This window comes from Oncorhynchus keta, chromosome 7 (assembly GCF_023373465.1).
Source record: "Oncorhynchus keta strain PuntledgeMale-10-30-2019 chromosome 7, Oket_V2, whole genome shotgun sequence".
Classification (NCBI taxonomy): Eukaryota; Metazoa; Chordata; class Actinopteri; order Salmoniformes; family Salmonidae; genus Oncorhynchus; species Oncorhynchus keta.
The window spans coordinates 31110432-31129295 of NC_068427.1; the positions used below are offsets into that span (position 1 = coordinate 31110432).

Sequence of the window (18864 nt, forward strand, 5' to 3'; positions counted from 1 at the left end):
TGCCAAGGGACACACCCCCACAAAAACAGTCAACAACACACAGCACATTCAGGGTGAATGCCTTGCCCCCCTCTATCAGACAGTCGAGTATGGCCAGCTCAGATGGGCTGATGGCCTCTCCAGAGTGCCTGAACAGGGAGTGGGTCTGCCGAAAGTCCCGGAAGTGCTTGAGCTTCAGAGTTCAGGATTACCTCCATTCCTGCTCAAATTAAAAGTGGATTCATTTTCTACAAGAAATTCTGAGCTTGGCTTGGTACAAACAACTCATCAAATCAAGCTTTATTTATACAGCACATTTCAGACAAGGAATGCAATGCAATGTGCTACACAGGAAAATAAAAACGGAAATATTTACAATACAGCAAACATAAGATGAAAAAAACTAAACAATAAATCAAAACTGAATGACTAAAAAGCATGATAAAGAAAGGCACCAATAAAAAGGTGTGTTTTAAGAGGGCTGTTTATGTAGTGTTGGTTATGGTATAGTAAGTAAGAAGGCAAACATGTCCTTGCCTGGGGATATACGTTTTCCTGCTTCTGAACATATTGTCTTTCCCCTGGTGGTACTCAGATCTCTACAGACCTCTGCTCAGACCTGCAGGTCTCATCTCCCTGACAGCTCAACCGACACATCATCTGAGTCTGCACCTCCATACGGATCAATGCTGTCCGTTTTAATCAGATAACACAACAAATACTAACACACACACAATACGCATGAGGAAACAGTACACCACTGTAATTTACAAAAGCAAGCATCCTTGTCATACAATACCCACTTAATAATACAATCTGGACTCTAGCCTACTACAATGGCAGGTCATCTTTTAATATACTATATACAGTGTGTTTCACATATGATCTGCCTCTGTGGGATTCTGGTCTTTGCCTCAAGCACTTTCTCAGTGGACTTGGACACTTCAGCCCGCTGCCCTTGGTGCAGTTACATTAGGAAGAACCCAACCAACTTCCTCTAGTTGCAGCGAGACAGGGCCACTTTCTTCAGGCCCTCCAGCAACTGGTGACCACTGCTGCCATTAGGGTCCCGCAGGAAATCATTGAAGCTAAAGGTAGGGAGAGAAGGGATGCATCTGGGGTCTGTCTTGAGGCGGTCGAGGAGGGGGATTTTAGGGAGGGTGCATTGGGGTTAACAGGAGAAGCCCTCAATTATTTTAGGCATCAGCATCATTGGGACTGAGGTCAGGGGAGTGGGGGCCACTCTGAAGGCTGCAGGGTCATAGTCCCAAAGAGGAAGCACATGGCAACTCGACTCCATCCCCTCTGTGGCACTGTCCTTCAGAGCCTTTCTCTCTGTTGATGGCAATGAGTCTATGATTGTACTTGGAGAAAACAAATAAAAATTAGTTCACACGTTTCCCATGACACTTTTAACTGTTGCATCAAACATAAATCTAGATTAAGAAGGATACTAATTGTATGCTTCCTGCAGTTCATTTCTGCAGTTATCAAATGCAATGAGACATGCTCAATGAGGGTAAAGTACTTAACTTACCTGAAAATATAGGTGGAGGAAGTGGTTTCACAATGGGGGGAATCTTTTTAGGGGGCAAAGGCCACCGAAGAAGCCTTGCATGTTCTGATGGCATAGCGACTCCACGTTGAACTTTTTAATTCCTGGCAAAAAGTAAAGTAGCTAAGTTAACTGTAGACATTTAGAGTAGCATAAATGCCTGACAAACCAATCTACAAATATTTCATGAAGCTGTAAATGGGAGCCAATGGTAGCAGTATGATGGGAATAATATAAAAGTCCTAGAGTTTTCTAGCTAGGTAAATTAGAACCATCAACAAAGTCTTTATAGGCTACCTATCCAGTCCCATCAGCATCAAGTGTGTCTGCCCAATATAACCTAAGCGTCATCCCCTGGTTAAACGGCCTGTAATCTGTTTTAAGTAGCTAATTAATCAACTGAGGGAGAAAAACTGGCAAGCCTAATGCTGCGTTTATGTGGTAGACGGTAGACGTCGTCGGTAGACGGCAAACCGGATGCCATTGTTTTCAATGAATTTACGATTGTATATGCAGTCAGCCGCCACAGTAGACGGGATTTACCGCCAACTTTTTCTGTCTGTCGTAGGTTGTTTTCTACCGGATGTTGATTGGCACGGTTTGTTTACTAAAATCACCATAGCAACGCATACCGTTGTGCTGACTTCCTTTTGTCGTAACCCTCTTTCTTGCTTTCTTGTCCCGCTATACCGAATCTAAGACAGTTTTTGCGTGCCTTGTCTAAACGCAGCATTGACGCTAACGTTAGTAGTTGACACGCATAAAACAGATTCATTAGCTAGCCAGCTAAGCTAACCAACAACCAGTCATACAATAACAGCAACCAATTAAATCTACCAAATAATGACATTTGAAACTCGTTCAAAATTAACATCACATTCGTAATTTCGCATTTAGTTACCTAGTTTACATCATATTGTCACTTTTTGGGGGCAAACTCTTCCTTGGCAACCGACATATCAAATCAAGGAATCTGAGTCAACCAGGTTCAAAGGTGCACTGCTACCACACTACAGTATGTCAATGCAAATATGGCAGAAAAGGTATGTATGACTATGTTAAGTGTGACAAATAAGTGTTTTCCAAGTACAGTTTACTGTCTCATAGACTAGACACATCTATTTGGTCTATATTGTAGCGACCCGCACAGACAGCTGTGTGTTGTTAGGCTATTAGTTGGTTGTGTTGTACTTACCAGTAAGTACCCAGTGTTCGCGGGGTCCGACATGCCAATCAACATGCTATCTGCCAATCACGGGAATGCCTGGAATGTTCTGATGCCGGGCATCCTGGTGGTTGGCGGAGTAGCGTGGAGTGGGGTTGGGCAGGGGGATGGAGCATTGGAAGTTAAGACCAGATTTAGCCATTGTTCTCGCTCTTACATCTGATTGTTTTATAGGGTATGGTTGTTTTACAGGGCATCCTTCATTTATTTGGCGTGGGCTACGGCCAAACAGTAGCCTGTGTGAAGTTGGGTTAATAAACCGTAAATTTGTAAACTCAATCTTCTGCCTGGACAATTGTTCCTTTATGATCTAGTCAGGTCATTACAATATAATCCAATCAAATTGTATTGGTCACATACACATGGTTAGCAGATGTTATTGCGAGAGTAGCGAAATGCTTATGCTTCTAGATCCGACAGTGCAGCAGTATCTAACAGGTAATATGTAACAATTCCACAACAAAACCTAAATACACACAATCTAGGAATGGGATAAGAATACATAAGTATAAAATATATGGATGAGTAGCGACAAAGTGGCTAAGATGCAACAGATATTAAAGAATAGATAGTGAAGGATACAGTATATTATATACATATGAGATGAGTAATGCAAGATGGGTAAACATTCTTAAAGTGACGAGTGTTCCATTTATTAAAGTGGCCAATGATATCAAGTCTGTAGGTAGGCAGCCGCCTCTATGTACCAGTGGTGGCTGTTTAACGAACTGATGGCCTTGAGATAGAAGCTGTTTTTCAATCTCTCTGTCCCAGCTTTGATGCACCTGTACTGACCTCGCATTCTGGGTGGAGGCAGGGTGAACAGACAGAGGCTTGAGTGGTTATTGTTCTTGATGATATTTTTTGCCTTCCTGTGACACCGTGTGTTGTAGGTGTTCTTGAGGGAAGGTAGTTTGCCACCTGTGATGTGTTTTGCAGAACGCACCAACTTCTGGAGAGCCTTGCGGTTGTGGGTGGTGCAGTTGCCATACCAGGCGGTGATACAGCCCGACAGGATGTTCTTAATTGTGCACCTGTAAAAGTTAGTGAGGGTTTTCAGTGACAAGACACATTTTGTCAGCCTCCTGAGGTTGAAGAGGCGCTGTTGCGCCTTCTTCACCACACTGTCTGTGTGCGTGGACCATTTCAGTTTGTCAGCGATATGAACACAGGAACTTTTCACCTTCTCCACTGCTGTCCCGTCGATGTGGATAGGGGGGTGCCCCCTTTGCTGTTTCCTGAAGTCAATGATCATATCTTTTGTTTTTCTGACATGGAGTGAGAGGTTATTTTCCTGACACCACACTCTGAGGGCCCTCACCTCCTCACTGTTGGCTGTCTCGTCGTTTTTGGTAATCAAGCTTACCACTGTTGTGTCACCTGCAAACTTGATGATTGAGTTGGAGGCATTTTACATTTACATTTAAGTCATTTAGCAGACGCTCTTATCCAGAGCGACTTACAAATTGGTGCATACACCTTATGACATCCAGTGGAACAGCCACTTACAATAGTGCATCTAAATCTTTTAGGGGGGTGAGAAGGATTACTTACCCTATCCTAGGTATTCCTTGAAGAGGTGGGGTTTCAGGTGTCTCCGGAAGGTGGTGATTGACTCCACTGTCCTGGCGTCGTGAGGGAGTTTGTTCCACCATTGGGGGCCAGAGCAGCGAACAGTTTTGACTGGGCTGAGCGGGAACTGTACTTCCTCAGTGGTAGGGAGGCGAGCAGGCCAGAGGTGGATGAACGCAGTGCCCTTGTTTGGGTGTAGGGCCTGATCAGAGCCTGGAGGTACTGAGGTGCCGTTCCCCTCACAGCTCCGTAGGCAAGCACCATGGTCTTGTAGCGGATGCGAGCTTCAACTGGAAGCCAGTGGAGAGAGCGGAGGAGCGGGGTGACGTGAGAGAACTTGGGAAGGTTGAACACCAGACGGGCTGCGGCGTTCTGGATGAGTTGTAGGGGTTTAATGGCACAGGCAGGGAGCCCAGCCAACAGCGAGTTGCAGTAATCAAGACGGGAGATGACAAGTGCCTGGATTAGGACCTGCGCCGCTTCCTGTGTGAGGCAGGGTCGTACTCTGCGGATGTTGTAGAGCATGAACCTACAGGAACGGGACACCGCCTTGATGTTAGTTGAGAACGACAGGGTGTTGTCCAGGATCACGCCAAGGTTCTTAGCGCTCTGGGAGGAGGACACAATGGAGTTGTCAACCGTGATGGCGAGATCATGGAATGGGCAGTCCTTCCCGGGAGGAAGAGGAGCTCCGTCTTGCTGAGGTTCAGCTTGAGGTGGTGATCCGTCATCCACACTGATATGTCTGCCAGACATGCAGAGATGCGATTCGCCACCTGGTCATCAGAAGGGGGAAAGGAGAAGATTAATTGTGTGTCGTCTGCATAGCAATGATAGGAGAGACCATGTGAGGTTATGACAGAGCCAAGTGACTTGGTGTATAGCGAGAATAAGAGAGGGCCTAGAACAGAGCCCTGGGGACACCAGTGGTGAGAGCGCGTGGTGAGGAGACAGATTCTCGCCACGCCACCTGGTAGGAGCGACCTGTCAGGTAGGACGCAATCCAAGCGTGGGCCGCGCCGGAGATGCCCAACTCGGAGAGGGTGGAGAGGAGGATCTGATGGTTCACAGTATCGAAGGCAGCCGATAGGTCTAGAAGGATGAGAGCAGAGGAGAGAGAGTTAGCTTTAGCAGTGCGGAGCGCCTCCGTGATACAGAGAAGAGCAGTCTCAGTTGAATGACTAGTCTTGAAACCTGACTGATTTGGATCAAGAAGGTCATTCTGAGAGAGATAGCGGTAGAGCTGGCCAAGGACGGCACGCTCAAGAGTTTTGGAGAGAAAAGAGAGAAGGGATACTGGTCTGTAGTTGTTGACATTGGAGGGATCGAGTGTAGGGTTTTCAGAAGGGGTGCAACTCTCGCTCTCTTGAAGACGGGAGGGACGTAGCCAGCGGTCAGGGATGAGTTGATGAGCGAGGTGAGGTAAGGGAGAAGGTCTCCGGAAATGGTCTGGAGAAGAGAGGAGGGGATAGGGTCAAGCGGGCAGGTTGTTGGGCGGCCGGCCGTCACAAGACGCGAGATTTCATCTGGAGAGAGGGGAGAAAGAGGTCAGAGCATAGGGTAGGGCAGTGTGAGCAGAACCAACGGTGTCGTTTGACTTAGCAAACGAGGATCGGATGTCGTCGACCTTCTTTTCAAAATGGTTGACGAAGTCATCTGCAGAGAGGAGGAGGGGGGGAGGGAGGATTCAGGAGGGAGGAGAAGGTGGCAAAGAGCTTCCTAGGGTTAGAGGCAGATGCTTGGAATTTAGAATGGTAGAAAGTGGCTTTAGCAGCAGAGACAGAGGAGGAAAATGTAGAGAGGAGGGAGTGAAAGGATGCCAGGTCCGCAGGGAGGCGAGTTTTCCTCCATTTCCGCTCGGCTGCCCGGAGCCCTGTTCTGTGAGCTCGCAATGAGTCGTCGAGCCACGGAGCGGGAGGGGAGGACCGAGCCGGCCTGGAGGATAGGGGACATAGAGAGTCAAAGGATGCAGAAAGGGAGGAGAGGAGGGTTGAGGAGGCAGAATCAGGAGATAGGTTGGAGAAAGTTTGAGCAGAGGGAAGAGATGATAGGATGGAAGAGGAGAGAGTAGCGGGGAGAGAGAGCGAAGGTTGGGACGGCGCGATACCATCCAGTAGGGGCAGTGTGGGAAGTGTTGGATGAGAGCGAGAGGGAAAAGGATACAAGGTAGTGGTCGGAGACTTGGAGGGAGTTGCAATGAGGTTAGTGGAAGAACAGCATCTAGTAAAGATGAGGTCAAGCGTATTGCCTGCCTTGTGAGTAGGGGGAAGGTGAGAGGGTGAGGTCAAAGAGGAGAGGAGTGGAAAGAAGGAGGCAGAGAGGAATGAGTCAAAGGTAGACGTGGGGAGGTTAAAGTCGCCCAGAACTGTGAGAGGTGAGCCGTCCTCAGGAAAGGAGCTTATCAAGGCATCAAGCTCATTGATGAACTCTCCGAGGGAACCTGGAGGGCGATAAATGATAAGGATGTTAAGCTTGAAAGGGCTGGTAACTGTGACAGCATGGAATTCAAAGGAGGCGATAGACAGATGGGTAAGGGGAGAAAGAGAGAAAGACCACTTGGGAGAGATCAGGATCCCGGTGCCACCACCCCGCTGACCAGAAGCTCTCGGGGTATGCGAGAACACGTGGGCGGACGAGGAGAGAGCAGTAGGAGTAGCAGTGTTATCTGTGGTGATCCATGTTTCCGTCAGTGCCAAGAAGTCAAGGGACTGGAGGGAGGCATAGGCTGAGATGAACTCTGCCTTGTTGGCCGCAGATCGGCAGTTCCAGAGGCTACCGGAGACCTGGAACTCCACGTGGGTCGTACGCGCTGGGACCACCAGATTAGGGTGGCCGCGGCCACGCGGTGTGGAGCGTTTGTATGGTCTGTGCAGAGAGGAGAGAACAGGGATAGACAGACACATAGTTGACAGGCTACAGAAAAGGCTACGCTAATGCAAGGAGATTGGAATGACAAGTGGACTACACGTCTCGAATGTTCAGAAAGTTAAGCTTACGTAGCAAGAATCTTATTGACTAAAATGATTAAAATGATACAGTACTGCTGAAGTAGGCTAGCTGGCAGTAGCTGCGTTGTTGACACTACACTAATCAAGTCGTTCCGTTGAGTGTAATAGTTTCTACAGTGCTACTATTCGGGGGCTAGCTGGCTAGCTAGCAGTGTTGTTTACGTTACGTTGCGTTAAAAGAACGACAATAGCTGGCTAGCTAACCTAGGAAATCGCTCTAGGCTACACAATTATCTTTGAAACAAAGACGGCTATGTAGCTAGCTATGTAGCTAGCTACGATCAAACAAATCAAACCGTTGTACTGTAATGAAATGAAATGAAAATGTGATACTACCTGACCGGGTTGTTGAATTCGAATCAGTAGACGTGTGTGTGGTGACGTTGGCTAGCTGTTAGCTGTTAGCTCTTGGCTAGCTAGCAGAGTCTCCTACGTTAAGGACGACAAATAGCTGGCTAGCGAACCTCAGTGAATTAAGATAATCACTCCAAGACTACACACACTAAACTACACAATTATCTTGGAAACAAAGACAGCTATGTAGCTAGCTAACACTAAACTAATCAAGTCGTTCAGTTGAGTGAATAGCACTACAGTGATGCTAATCTGTGTGCGTTAGCTAGCGTTTGCGAGCTCCTGGGCGAATAGCAGTGAAGGCTACGTTAGGGCGACGAAATACGATAATTATGCAATTATCTCTGATACAAGGACGGCTATGTAGCTAGCTAAGAAGAATTGCTAAGATTAGACAAATCAACCGTTGTACTATAATGAAATGTAATGAAAAAGTTATACAACCTGCAGAGCGAAGTGCAAATGCGACCGCTCGCTCCAACCCGGAAGTAGTCATGCAGGCATGGGATATCACCCTCAGTCCAACTGTCAAACAGAGCAGGTGAACGCCTTACGGTGCTGTGTGTCCACCAACCCCGCCACTTGGAGTCGGTACCTTCCCTGGGTGGAGTATGCACACAACACTCTCCAGTGTTCCTCCACTGGCCTGTCACCATTCCAGGTGTTGTAAGGTTACCTGCCCCCCGTTTCCTGGGGGGCAGGTATGCATGGCCACTCAATCATGGGTGAACAGAGAGTACAAGAGGGGGCTGAGAACGCACCCTTGTGGGGCCCCAGTGTTGAGGATCAGCGGAGTGGAGATGTTTCCTACATTCACCACCTGGGGGTGGCCTGTCAGGACATCCAGGACCCAGTTGCACAGGGCATCTTCAAGACCCAGGGTCTCAAGCTTAATGATGAGTTTGGAGGGTACTATGGTGTTGAATGCTGAGCTGTAGTCAATGAACAGCCTGTCGTTGAACCCGAGCTGAGGACCTCAGGAGCGCTGACTGAGCCCTCTTCCAGGTCTGGCAGCAAACGAGAGATGAGGCGTTGAGCGGAAGGGACCGCCACTTCAATCTCCTGACCAGGAAACGGGGGGCAGGTAACCTTACAACACCTGGAATGGTGACAGGCCAGTGGAGGAACACTGGAGAGTGTTGTGTGCATACTCCACCCAGGGAAGGTACCGACTCCAAGTGGCGGGGTTGGTGGACACACAGCACCGTAAGGCGTTCACCTGCTCTGTTTGACAGTTGGACTGAGGGTGATATCCCGAGCACAGACTGGCTGATGACCCCAGAAGAGTACAGAATGCCCTCTAGAATCTGGTGGCAAACTGGGGGCCCCGGTCGGAGGCGATGTCCAGAGGAAGTCCGTGAAGGTGGAAAACATGCTGAATGACTCACGGGCAGATGGATGCTTAGGCAGCGGAATGAAAATGTGCCACCTTGGAATAGTGGTCCACAATGACCACAATCCATAGATCCATAGAACAGGCTCAGGAAGGTGTTGGCAGCGGATTAAGAAGCCCCAGAGGCTGCGGACGAGGAGTCTTGTTCCGGGCACAGGTCTTACAAGCAGCCACGAAGGTCCGAGTGTCCGCCTCTGCTGAGGTTCACCACAAACTCCTCCTCAAAAACCCTATCGTTCGCTGCCCTCCCTGATGAGAGATGAGATACGAAGAGTGAGCCCACTGAAGTACCTTGGACCATGCCCCAATAGGGGCAAAAGTCTGTTAGGTTGACAGCCGTCTGGAACTGCCTCCATACCATGCACCTCGCTCACTACAGTCTCTATACCTCAGGACACCGGCGCGAGGATGAGCGACCTGGGGATGATAGAACCAAGTGGCCGATCCTCACTGGAGCTGGGAAACTGGTGAGAAGGGCATCCGGCTTCACGTTCTTAGTCCCCTTACGGTAAGATAACGTGTATCTGAACCGAGTGAATAAGAGCCTGCCGGGGACTGAGGCATTAACCTCCTGGATGTAGGCCAGGTTCTTGTGGTCAGTCCAAACCGTAAAGAGGTGTTCCGAACCCTCCAACCAGTGTCGCCACTCCTCCAAAGCCAGTTTGACTGCAAGAAAATCCAGATTTCTGACATCATAGTTCCTCTCCGCTGGAGAGAGACGCCTGGAGAAAAAGGCACAGTGATGAAGCTTTTGGTCTTTAGCCGTGGGATGAAACAGAACCCCACCCACGCCGACGTCAGAGGCGTCCACCTCTACCACAAAGGGAATAGAAGGATGCGCATGAACAAGAATGGGTGCAAAAGAAAACCGATGTTTCAGGTACTGGAATGCCTTCTCAGCAGCAGAGGTCCAGCATACATGCCCAGCCGAGCCCTTGGTGAGCGCTGTCAATGGCGCAGCCACAGAACTAAAAAGTCACTCACAAATCTCCGGGAGAAATTAGCAAAACAAAAACACTGGACTTGTTTGACTGTGTTGGGCATCAGCCAGTTGACCACTGCTTCTATATTTTGGGAGTCCATACTTACACAACCTTGAGACACGATGTATCGTAGGAAGGATATCTGAAGAACGTGAAACTCACTTTTCGGCCTTCATGAACAAGTGATGAGAGAGGAGTCTTTGAAGGACCTGGAAGTATTAGTAAGTCCAAAGATCCGGTACTAATAATATCCATTAGGGGTATTGAACGCTGTCTTCCACTCATCTCCCTGTCTGATGCGCACCATATTGGATTTACGGATTGCGTACAAATTTGAGAAAGCTGTAGCTCCCTGGAGTCTCTCAAAAGCTGACAACATATGAGGAAGAGGGTAACGGTTCTTCTTCCCAACAAAGAAAAAACCTGCTCCTGCAGGTGAAGTGGACGGCCGAATAAAAATCAGACACCAGCGCCTCCTTAAGATAACTATTAATGGTTGCAGTCTCTGGACCTGAGAGAGAATACATCCCTCCTCTCGGAGGAGTGGTGCAGGGCAGGAGGTCAATGGCCCAATCGTAGGACCTGTGAGGAGGTAGTTCGCTGGCCCTTCGTTTGCTGAAGACCTGACCCAGATCACAGTAATCCCGAGGTACGCGAGAAAGATCAGGCTTGTCATCCCCAGTCGGGGGAACAGGAGAGTCGGAAACCTAAAGACGAGCAGGGCCGGAAAGAGGTGGAGAGAGTTGCTGGCAGGTGAACTGGCATGAAGGATTCCATTACAGAACTTTTCCAGAGGGCCAGTCAATTTGAGGATTATGGGTGGAAAGCCACAGATGTCAAAGAACCAGGTGGAGCTCAGGGGATTCCACCAGATGTAACTGTATAAACTCCACATGGTAATCCAGAACTCGTAGTGAATAGGCATGGTACATTGCTTCACCTTCCCCAGACCATAGGGGTTGACCATCCAGCGCAGTGATCGAAAATGGAATGTCCAGTTTAGTGAGAGGCAGCCCCTATTGGAGATCTAACGTGCGATCTCGAAAACAGCCGGTAGCCCCCAGTGTCTATGAAAGAAGGAATGTACAACTGACCATTGTCCCACTGCAGGTTGGCTGGAAGCAAGACGCATACTGTGTCAGCAGCTGGAGACTGTATCTGACTCACCAGTATTCTTCCATCTACTGACGAGTCATCCCGTTTCCCATCAGCTCGGGACAGGAGGCACGGAAATGTCCAGACTGTCCATAGTAAAGACAACGTTACTCGTTAATCCTGCGCCTTCTCTCCAGAGCAGACAGTCTGGTGCGTCCTAATTGCATCAACTCCTCTGAAGGATATGAAGGAGGCCCAGAGCTGAATTGAGAACACTGACGGGGTACAGGACAAGCATACAAGGCAGTGCAAACCAACAAAGAATCAACTCCCTCAGCAGAACCCAAAACACTGGAACCAACACTTAACTCCTCCGTCCCCTCCCGACAACATTCCCGAACCCGGTTGTCAATCTGACTGGCCAGAAAGATAAGCTCATCCAGAGTGTCAGGGTTGTCTCGGGAAGTCAGTTCATCCTTGAGAACCTCGCTGAGTCTGTTCAGAAAGGCTGAGTGAAGTGCCTCTGTATTCCAACCGCTCTCAGCGGTGATCGTCCGAAAGTCAATGGCGTAATCAGCTACGCTCCGGCTGCCCTGCCGCAGCTCAATGAGTCTTTGGGCAGCATTCCTGCCACTGATGGGGTGATCAAAAACCTGTTAATTTCCTGGCTGAAGCTTTGCCAATTAAAACAAATGTCTGATTGTTGCTCCTATATGGCCGTGGCCCAGACCAGAGCCCGTCCTGAGAGCAAGGAGATGACGTATGCTACTCTGGAACGCTCTGTGGGAAACGTTGATGCCTGCAGCTCAAAGACCAGCGATCAATGGAGCAGGAACCCACGACACCTCCCACGATGCCCCTCCTAGCGCTCCGGTGCCGGGAGATGAGGCTCCCGAGGGAAGGAAGACGATGAGCTGGTAGGGAGTGGAGGGTAAGGAATCGTCACAGGTGTAGCAGCCGTTGCTCCCTTCTGTCCTGTCTGCAGAGCGGACACAAGTTCTTAAATCCTCAGACAATGTCTTCAGCCGTGCCTCATGACGACTAATCATAGTTCCATGGTGGGTGAGAGCCGACCGTAAATGGTGGAGCTCAGAGTGTCCCTCGGATGATGGAGAAATCTCTGCTGGGTCCATTGTGGCTTAGGTCTAATGTGACAATAATGCTAGTACGAACTCAGACCCAGGCGCAGAGAAACACAGCAGGCAGAAGTAAGGGTAAATCCAGAATATTTACTAAGGTCCTCACAGAAAACACAAAGCAAGAGCACACTAATTAAAACATGAGACTTAAGCAAAGATCCCTGCCCACAGAAGAACTTAAATAGCCAGGCAACAGGTGAACCGAGAGGGCAATCAACCACAGGTGAAACCAATAATAACAATCAGGGTAACCTGGACACTAGAAACAAAGTAAGGGTGCCCTCCAGCAGTAACCTAAGGGAGCACAATCAAAAATTAAACAGACTCTGTGACAGTTTCCATGTTTCATTTTAAAACATGTATCTTACAAAGGAGTTGTTTAATCTAACTTTAATCTATTTATCTGTACATGGAATTGTATTTATTTTTACATGTACTCATTTTTCCCTCATCTTTACAGGAAAATGCCACGGGCACTATCTGATGTGTGGAGACATTTCACTGCAGCTAATGTAGAAGGAAAAGCTGTGTACATTTGCAAATACTGTGCCAAATCATATGTGAAGAATGCAACAAAGATGCAGAATAATCTGGCCAAGTGCATAAAGTTCCCTCAACGCTCACAGGAAGCAACCTCTGACAAAAGTCCCTCTATTTATATTTGAGGTGAAAATGATGAATCAGACACCTTATCGATAGCAACAGCTCATGGTCCTCCTGGAATCAGAAGTTTTTTGACTCAATGGAGGAATGTAGTCAGAGAAATGCTGATGAATGTCTTGCTCAAGCTATGTATGCAACTGGTTCACCTCTGATGCTCACAGGCAATGTGTATTGGAAAAGATTTCTGAATGTTCTTCCCCCAGCATACATCCCTCCAACCAGACATGCATTATCTACTAATTTTCTAGATGCGGAGTTCAACAGAGTTCAAGTTAAGGTCAAGCAAATCATAGAGAAAGCAGAATGTTTTGCAATCATCTCTGATGGGTGGTTGCATGTTCGTAGCCAAGGAATAATTAACTACATCATCTCCACTCCTCAACCAGTATTCTACAAGAACACAGACACAAGGGACAACAGACACACCGTTCTCTATATTGCAGATGAGCTGAAGGCAGACATCAATAACCTTGGACAACAGAAGGTATTTGCACTGGTGACAGACAATGCTGTGAACATGAAAGCTGCTTGGTCTAAAGTGGAGGAGTCCTACCCTCACATCACACCCATTGGCTGTGCTGCTCATGCATTGAATCTGCTCCTCAAGGACATCATGGCACTGAAAACAATGGATACACTCTACAAGAGAGCCAAGGAAATGGTTAGGTATGTGAAGGGTCATCAAAGTATAGCAGCAATCTACCTCACCAAGCAAAGTGAGAAGAATAAGAGCACCACATTGAACTTGCCCAGCAACACCTGTTGGGCTGGTGTTGTCATCATGTTTGACAGTCTCCTGGAGGGGAAGGAGTCTCTCCAAGAAATGGCCATATCACAGTCTGCCGATATGGACAGCCCCATCAAATCAAACTTTATTTGCCACATGCGCCGAATACAACAAGTGTAGACTTTACCATGAACTGCTTACTTACAAGTCCTTAACCAACAGTGCAGTTCAAGAAGAAAATATTTACCAAGTAGGCTAAAATAAAAAGTAACACAATCAGAATAACAATAACGAGGCTATATACAGGAGGCACCGGTACCGAGTCAGTGTGCAGGGGTACAGGCTAGTTGAGGTAATCTGTACATGTAGGTGGGGGGGTGAATGTAAATTGTCCAGTAGCGATTTTTCTGAATTGTTCAGCAGTGTAATGGCTTGTGGGTAGAAGCTGTTGAGGAGCCTTTTGGTCCAAGGCTTGGCGCTCCGGTACCGCTTGCCATGCGGTAGCAGAGAAAACAGTCTATAACTTGGGTGACTGGAGTCTCTGACAATTTTATGGCCTTTCCTCTGACACCGCCTATTATATAAGTCCTGGATGGCAGGAAGCTTGGCTGGGGAAAATGGGAAAATAAACGACACCTGGAGGGGGTGAACACAATCACAGGGACATGTGAAACAGATCAGGGCTTGATAGTAAGAGAAGAAATCCGTACTGCCCTGCCCACTTCACTGTTGCTCCAAGCAGAGGAAGCTGTAGTTCTGAAATACATCAAAATGCGTGAAGACTTCTGCTTGAAGCCCAAACACGCCGCAGCATACATGTTGGATCCCAAGCAGGGTGGCAAGAGCATCCTGTCTGGTGCAGAGATCAACAATGCCTATGGTGTCATCACTACCGTGTCTCGCCACCTTGGCCTGGATGAGAGCAAGGTTCTTGACAGTCTGGCGAAGTACACTTCCAAGCAAGGACTTTGGGATGGAGATGAGATATGTTGGCACGACTGCCATATTGCATCAGCCACCTGGTGTAAGGAACTTGGTGGATCTAAGGCTCTTTCCCCTGTTGCCTCCATAATCCTCCAAATCCCACCAACCACAGCTGCCTCAGAGCACAACTGGTCCTTGTTTGGAAACACTCACACCAAAGCATGCAACAGGTTGACTAATACAAGGGTTGAAAAATTGGTGGCCATCCGGGCAAATTTGAGGCTCTTTGAGCCTGACAATGAGCCATCCTCAACAGGGTTGGAAAGTGACAGCCGCAGAGTCCATGATGAGATGAGGCCTCAGAGTCCAACAGGTTCAAGAGGTGGACATTGAGGAGGTCCAGGGAGAAGACATGGAAGCCTGAGAGGAAAACAACCAAAGCTTTAGTTTCTAGACTATCATTAGTACAGATGTATGTTGAAAATGTTTTTGGGAGATGCAATCGATCATTGGAGATCATTCAATATTCCCTTTCTTTTGTTGCTCAGTGAAATCATCCCATGTGAAGAGTCAACTCATTTAATTAAAGTTCAATTCGTAACTAAATTGTTTATTACATTTCTATTGGAAGGATTTAATCATTTGCAATTATGTCTACTTATGAAAAGGTTTATGCTTCTGTCTCCATATGATATTGTAAATATATCCAATGCAAAAAAACATCTACATTTGAATGGTATTAATATACATTTGCATATATGTTTGTTAATTACCATATATTCCCATTAGTTACCATATATTCCCGTTAATTCCCACGGAAAGTTTCCACCTCTGAATATTCCCCAAAATGCGCAACCCTAGTTGTCTTTAGGTCTCTCTTTATGTAGTGTTGTGTTTCTCTTGTTGTGATGTGTGTTTTGGCTTATATTTATATTTTTATTTTAAAATCCCAGGCCCCGTCCCCGCAGGAGGCTTTTTGCCTTTGGGAGGCCGTCATTGTAAATAATAATTTGTTCTTAACTGACTTGCCTAGTTAAATAAAGGTTAAATAAATAAAAATAAATAAAACAAATACACAAACCTACACAAACACAAAACTGAGTAGAATATTATTGCCAGACTGATCACTTTGATAGGCCCGTGGCAGACAGCAGATTGCCATATAAAGACATTCCTCTTTGTGAAGTTGTGTTGGTTCGCGTGTCACTTCCTTCCTCATTTATTTGAATAGATTCATTGTCGCTTGACTTCTGAGGGAGAGACAGTGCACTGCCTGCCTGTCAAGCAGTGAGAGCAGCAGACACACTGAAGGAAGGAAAGTGACACAGACAGACTCACAGACAGATCCGCCAGTCAACTCACCTCCCTCAGGTAATTCAATCTCCTGACCTAGGGGCCTCTCAGTGTCACTCTGTTCCTCTGCATGTGTCATTATTACGTTGAATCTACTGAGAAAATGTTCTGTGACTGCACATTGATTCTGATGAGGATGAATGATGATGATCAGTGTCACTCTGTTCCTCTGCATGTGTCATTATTACGTTGAATCTACTGAGAAAATGTTCTGTGACTGCACATTGATTCTGATGAGGATGAATGATGATGATGATGATGATGCATTTCTGTTGCTTTAACAGTCCATAAGGGTTCACAGATAGTCCTGTGAGTGTTAATAGATCGTGTCGTCCTCGAATCTGAGGGCAGCATGTGTAGTAGACATGCTGATCAATGCGCAGCATTGCCATGTCTTGACTGTAAAGTCAGCAGACTATGGTGACAGAGAGCAGAAGTAAACCATTGCAGTGGTTAAACAGGAAGTACGTTGGGATGTGGTTAGCCTTGCTGCAACTACTGAAAAGTATTCTAACATGTGAAAGCTAACAGTAACTCAGATATAAATGTACATTTTCCAACATATCTTCACTATTCATGGAATAACATGTGGAATAACATGTGCTTCAGCACATGGAATTGACTGACATGTGAATTTGTCATCTTTTGAACTCACACTGCTGTAGCCATTTGAAAATGATGAACAAAATATAATATATATATATTTTGTCTTTCAATTGTGCTTGAAGAATCCATAACACACACTACACTTCAAGGAATGTGCCTCTGAATACAAAACAATTGAGAGAAACCGAGGAAGCACAATTGATTGCTGTATGAAGATTATTTGGAGTGACAGACAGATTGGCTTTGATAAATGTCCACATCATAATATTGTTCCAATAAACCTATCTTCCTATATCTAATCCATGCAAATATACCTTACGGTTTGATTATTTTCTTACTACATAATGAATAAGCTGTTTGTTTAAAAGAGAACAAGATTTACATGTGAAATCTGCGGTACCAATGATTGATGTTTGTGGGTATTGCAGTTTTATTTCCATAAAGGCCCTTGATGATTTTAGTGACTGAGTCCACAGGTAATTATTGATGACAGATGAGGGTTTTAGGGATTTCAAATCAAGTAACTGGATTTGCCTCATGAAAGATAACGCCCCTCATGATCAAAATGCAAAGACAAATTTGACTTCATCATCAAAAAGTAAAGTCTGGGTAAATGTCAGCCCTAAAAAGACAATCATATCCTATTGTTAGATTAGTGAACATCACAGTGTCATTATGTCATCCAGTGTGTGGTTTACTGAATCATCAGAGAGTGTCTCACTGCTGATTGAAATGAAATGCTTGTAAAGTGACAAAGCTGGTCATTTTGAAACATCTTGTAAAAATACATCAGTTTCGCTTCTGCTTCTGACCTCTATAGCAATGGTGGGAGAAAGGTAACAAAACCCGGAACTGCTTGTTCTTACTTATTTTAGAATTTAGAAGTGTGCTACTGGGCCTCACGAGTGGCGCAGCGGTCTAAGGCACTGCATCGCAGTGCTAGAGGTGTCACTACAGACCCGGGTTCGATCCCGGGCTGTATCGCAACTGGCTGTGATCGGGAGTCCCACAGGGCGGAGTACAATTGACCCAGTGTCGTCTGGGTTAGGGGAAGGTTTGGCTGGGGGGCTTTACTTGGCTCATCGCAGTCTAGCGACTCGTGCTGCGCCTGCAGGCTGACCTCGGTCATCAGGTGAACGGTGTTTCCTCCGACACATTGGTGTGGCTGGCTTCCGGGTTAAGCAGGCGGGTGTTATGAAGCGCGGTTTGGTGGCTCATGTTTCGGAGGACGCATGACTCGACCTTCGCCTCCTGAACCTGTTGGGGAGTTGCAGCAATGAGACAAGATTGAAATTGGGGAGAAAAAGGGGGTAAAAATACAAAAAATGTAATAATAAAGAAGTGGGCTACTACAGTACATACATTGTTGAATATAGATAAATAATGGTCTTTAGACCCTAGGTTTAGAAAACCATAGATGTCACTCAGGTTTCTTCTGATGAGTTGGGTGACAATAGAAAGAGAGACAATTGTTACTCATCCCAAAACTTCACACCTCGGAGGCAAGCAGAGCAGACCTAGTTTAAAGTGGGTCTTTGTATCTAAAGTGACCTTTTATCTCTCGCTGAGTCTGTGGTTTAAAGCCGTAGAGCTCTCGATGAAGCCACACAGTGAAATGACAGCCATTCTCCCTGTCTGTTATCACTATAGCAACCTGTACTCCACTCTCAACTCAGACTGAGGCCTAGAATGTATACTTCGTCCTAAGGCAGATGAGGAAGAATTTAGAGGAGTTTCCGATAAACACATACTCACACACAAACTTTGAGTTGGTCTGGCTAACCACACAGAATGTCACAAGACAAACTTCTCTGAATTGCATAATAGATTATTCTCCCTATTTCACACAAGTCTTAAGCAATATCCTCGTTATGACTTTGTATGTGTGTTGTTGGGGATACTTGGAAATGCTAGTTTTGTGATAATGACTTGCAGTTGCAAAGGGGTGTAATAAAGACACATGAATGGTGTGAATTACCTCACCAGAAAAAGCATAAAGCAGCTCACTAGAAGCAGGATACTTTAGAACGAAATAGACAGCAGAGCCCAGAACCACTGGGTACAGCAAATCACATTTTGTAGCAATTATCACAGTGACAACATGCAGAAAGCTCCGCCTTGTTGAGTATGTTCAGTATTGTATGGGTTTATAAAGTTGAAGTTGTGTTTGATGGTTTCAGATCCCACAAAATGGCTGCTCCACCACAGATTTCTCAAGATGAGTTGGAAGAACTGAGAGAAGCCTTTGCTAAGATCGGTGAGGTCCTGAACAAACTCCAATCCTGATT

The 18864-nt window shown here is 46.5% G+C and overlaps 1 protein-coding gene and 1 long non-coding RNA gene across 5 annotated transcripts in view; one reads left to right on the forward strand and one right to left on the reverse strand.

The window, feature by feature from the left end:
• Window positions 1-264: 264 nt before the first annotated feature.
• LOC118386300 (uncharacterized) lies at window positions 265-3031 on the reverse strand. Of its 4 annotated transcripts, none has more exons than XR_004826187.2 (3): window positions 2730-3031; window positions 1517-1638; window positions 265-1343 (listed from the first exon to the last, which is right to left on the reverse strand). It is a non-coding gene; the product is annotated as an uncharacterized LOC118386300 (long non-coding RNA). The 4 variants fall into 4 exon arrangements; XR_004826186.2 differs by lacking the exon at window positions 2730-3031 and adding an exon at window positions 2436-2572; XR_004826189.2 differs by lacking the exon at window positions 2730-3031 and adding an exon at window positions 2167-2412.
• Window positions 2559-18864, forward strand: part of LOC118386297 (plastin-2) — a 35487-nt gene continuing 19181 nt past the window's right edge. Inside the window, exons 1-3 of the mRNA XM_035773942.2 lie at window positions 2559-2577; window positions 15849-15988; window positions 18757-18833. Of these exons, the coding sequence (XP_035629835.1) occupies window positions 18767-18833 (67 nt within the window). The 5' untranslated portion in view covers window positions 2559-2577; window positions 15849-15988; window positions 18757-18766. The remainder of the gene's footprint in view (window positions 2578-15848; window positions 15989-18756; window positions 18834-18864) is intronic.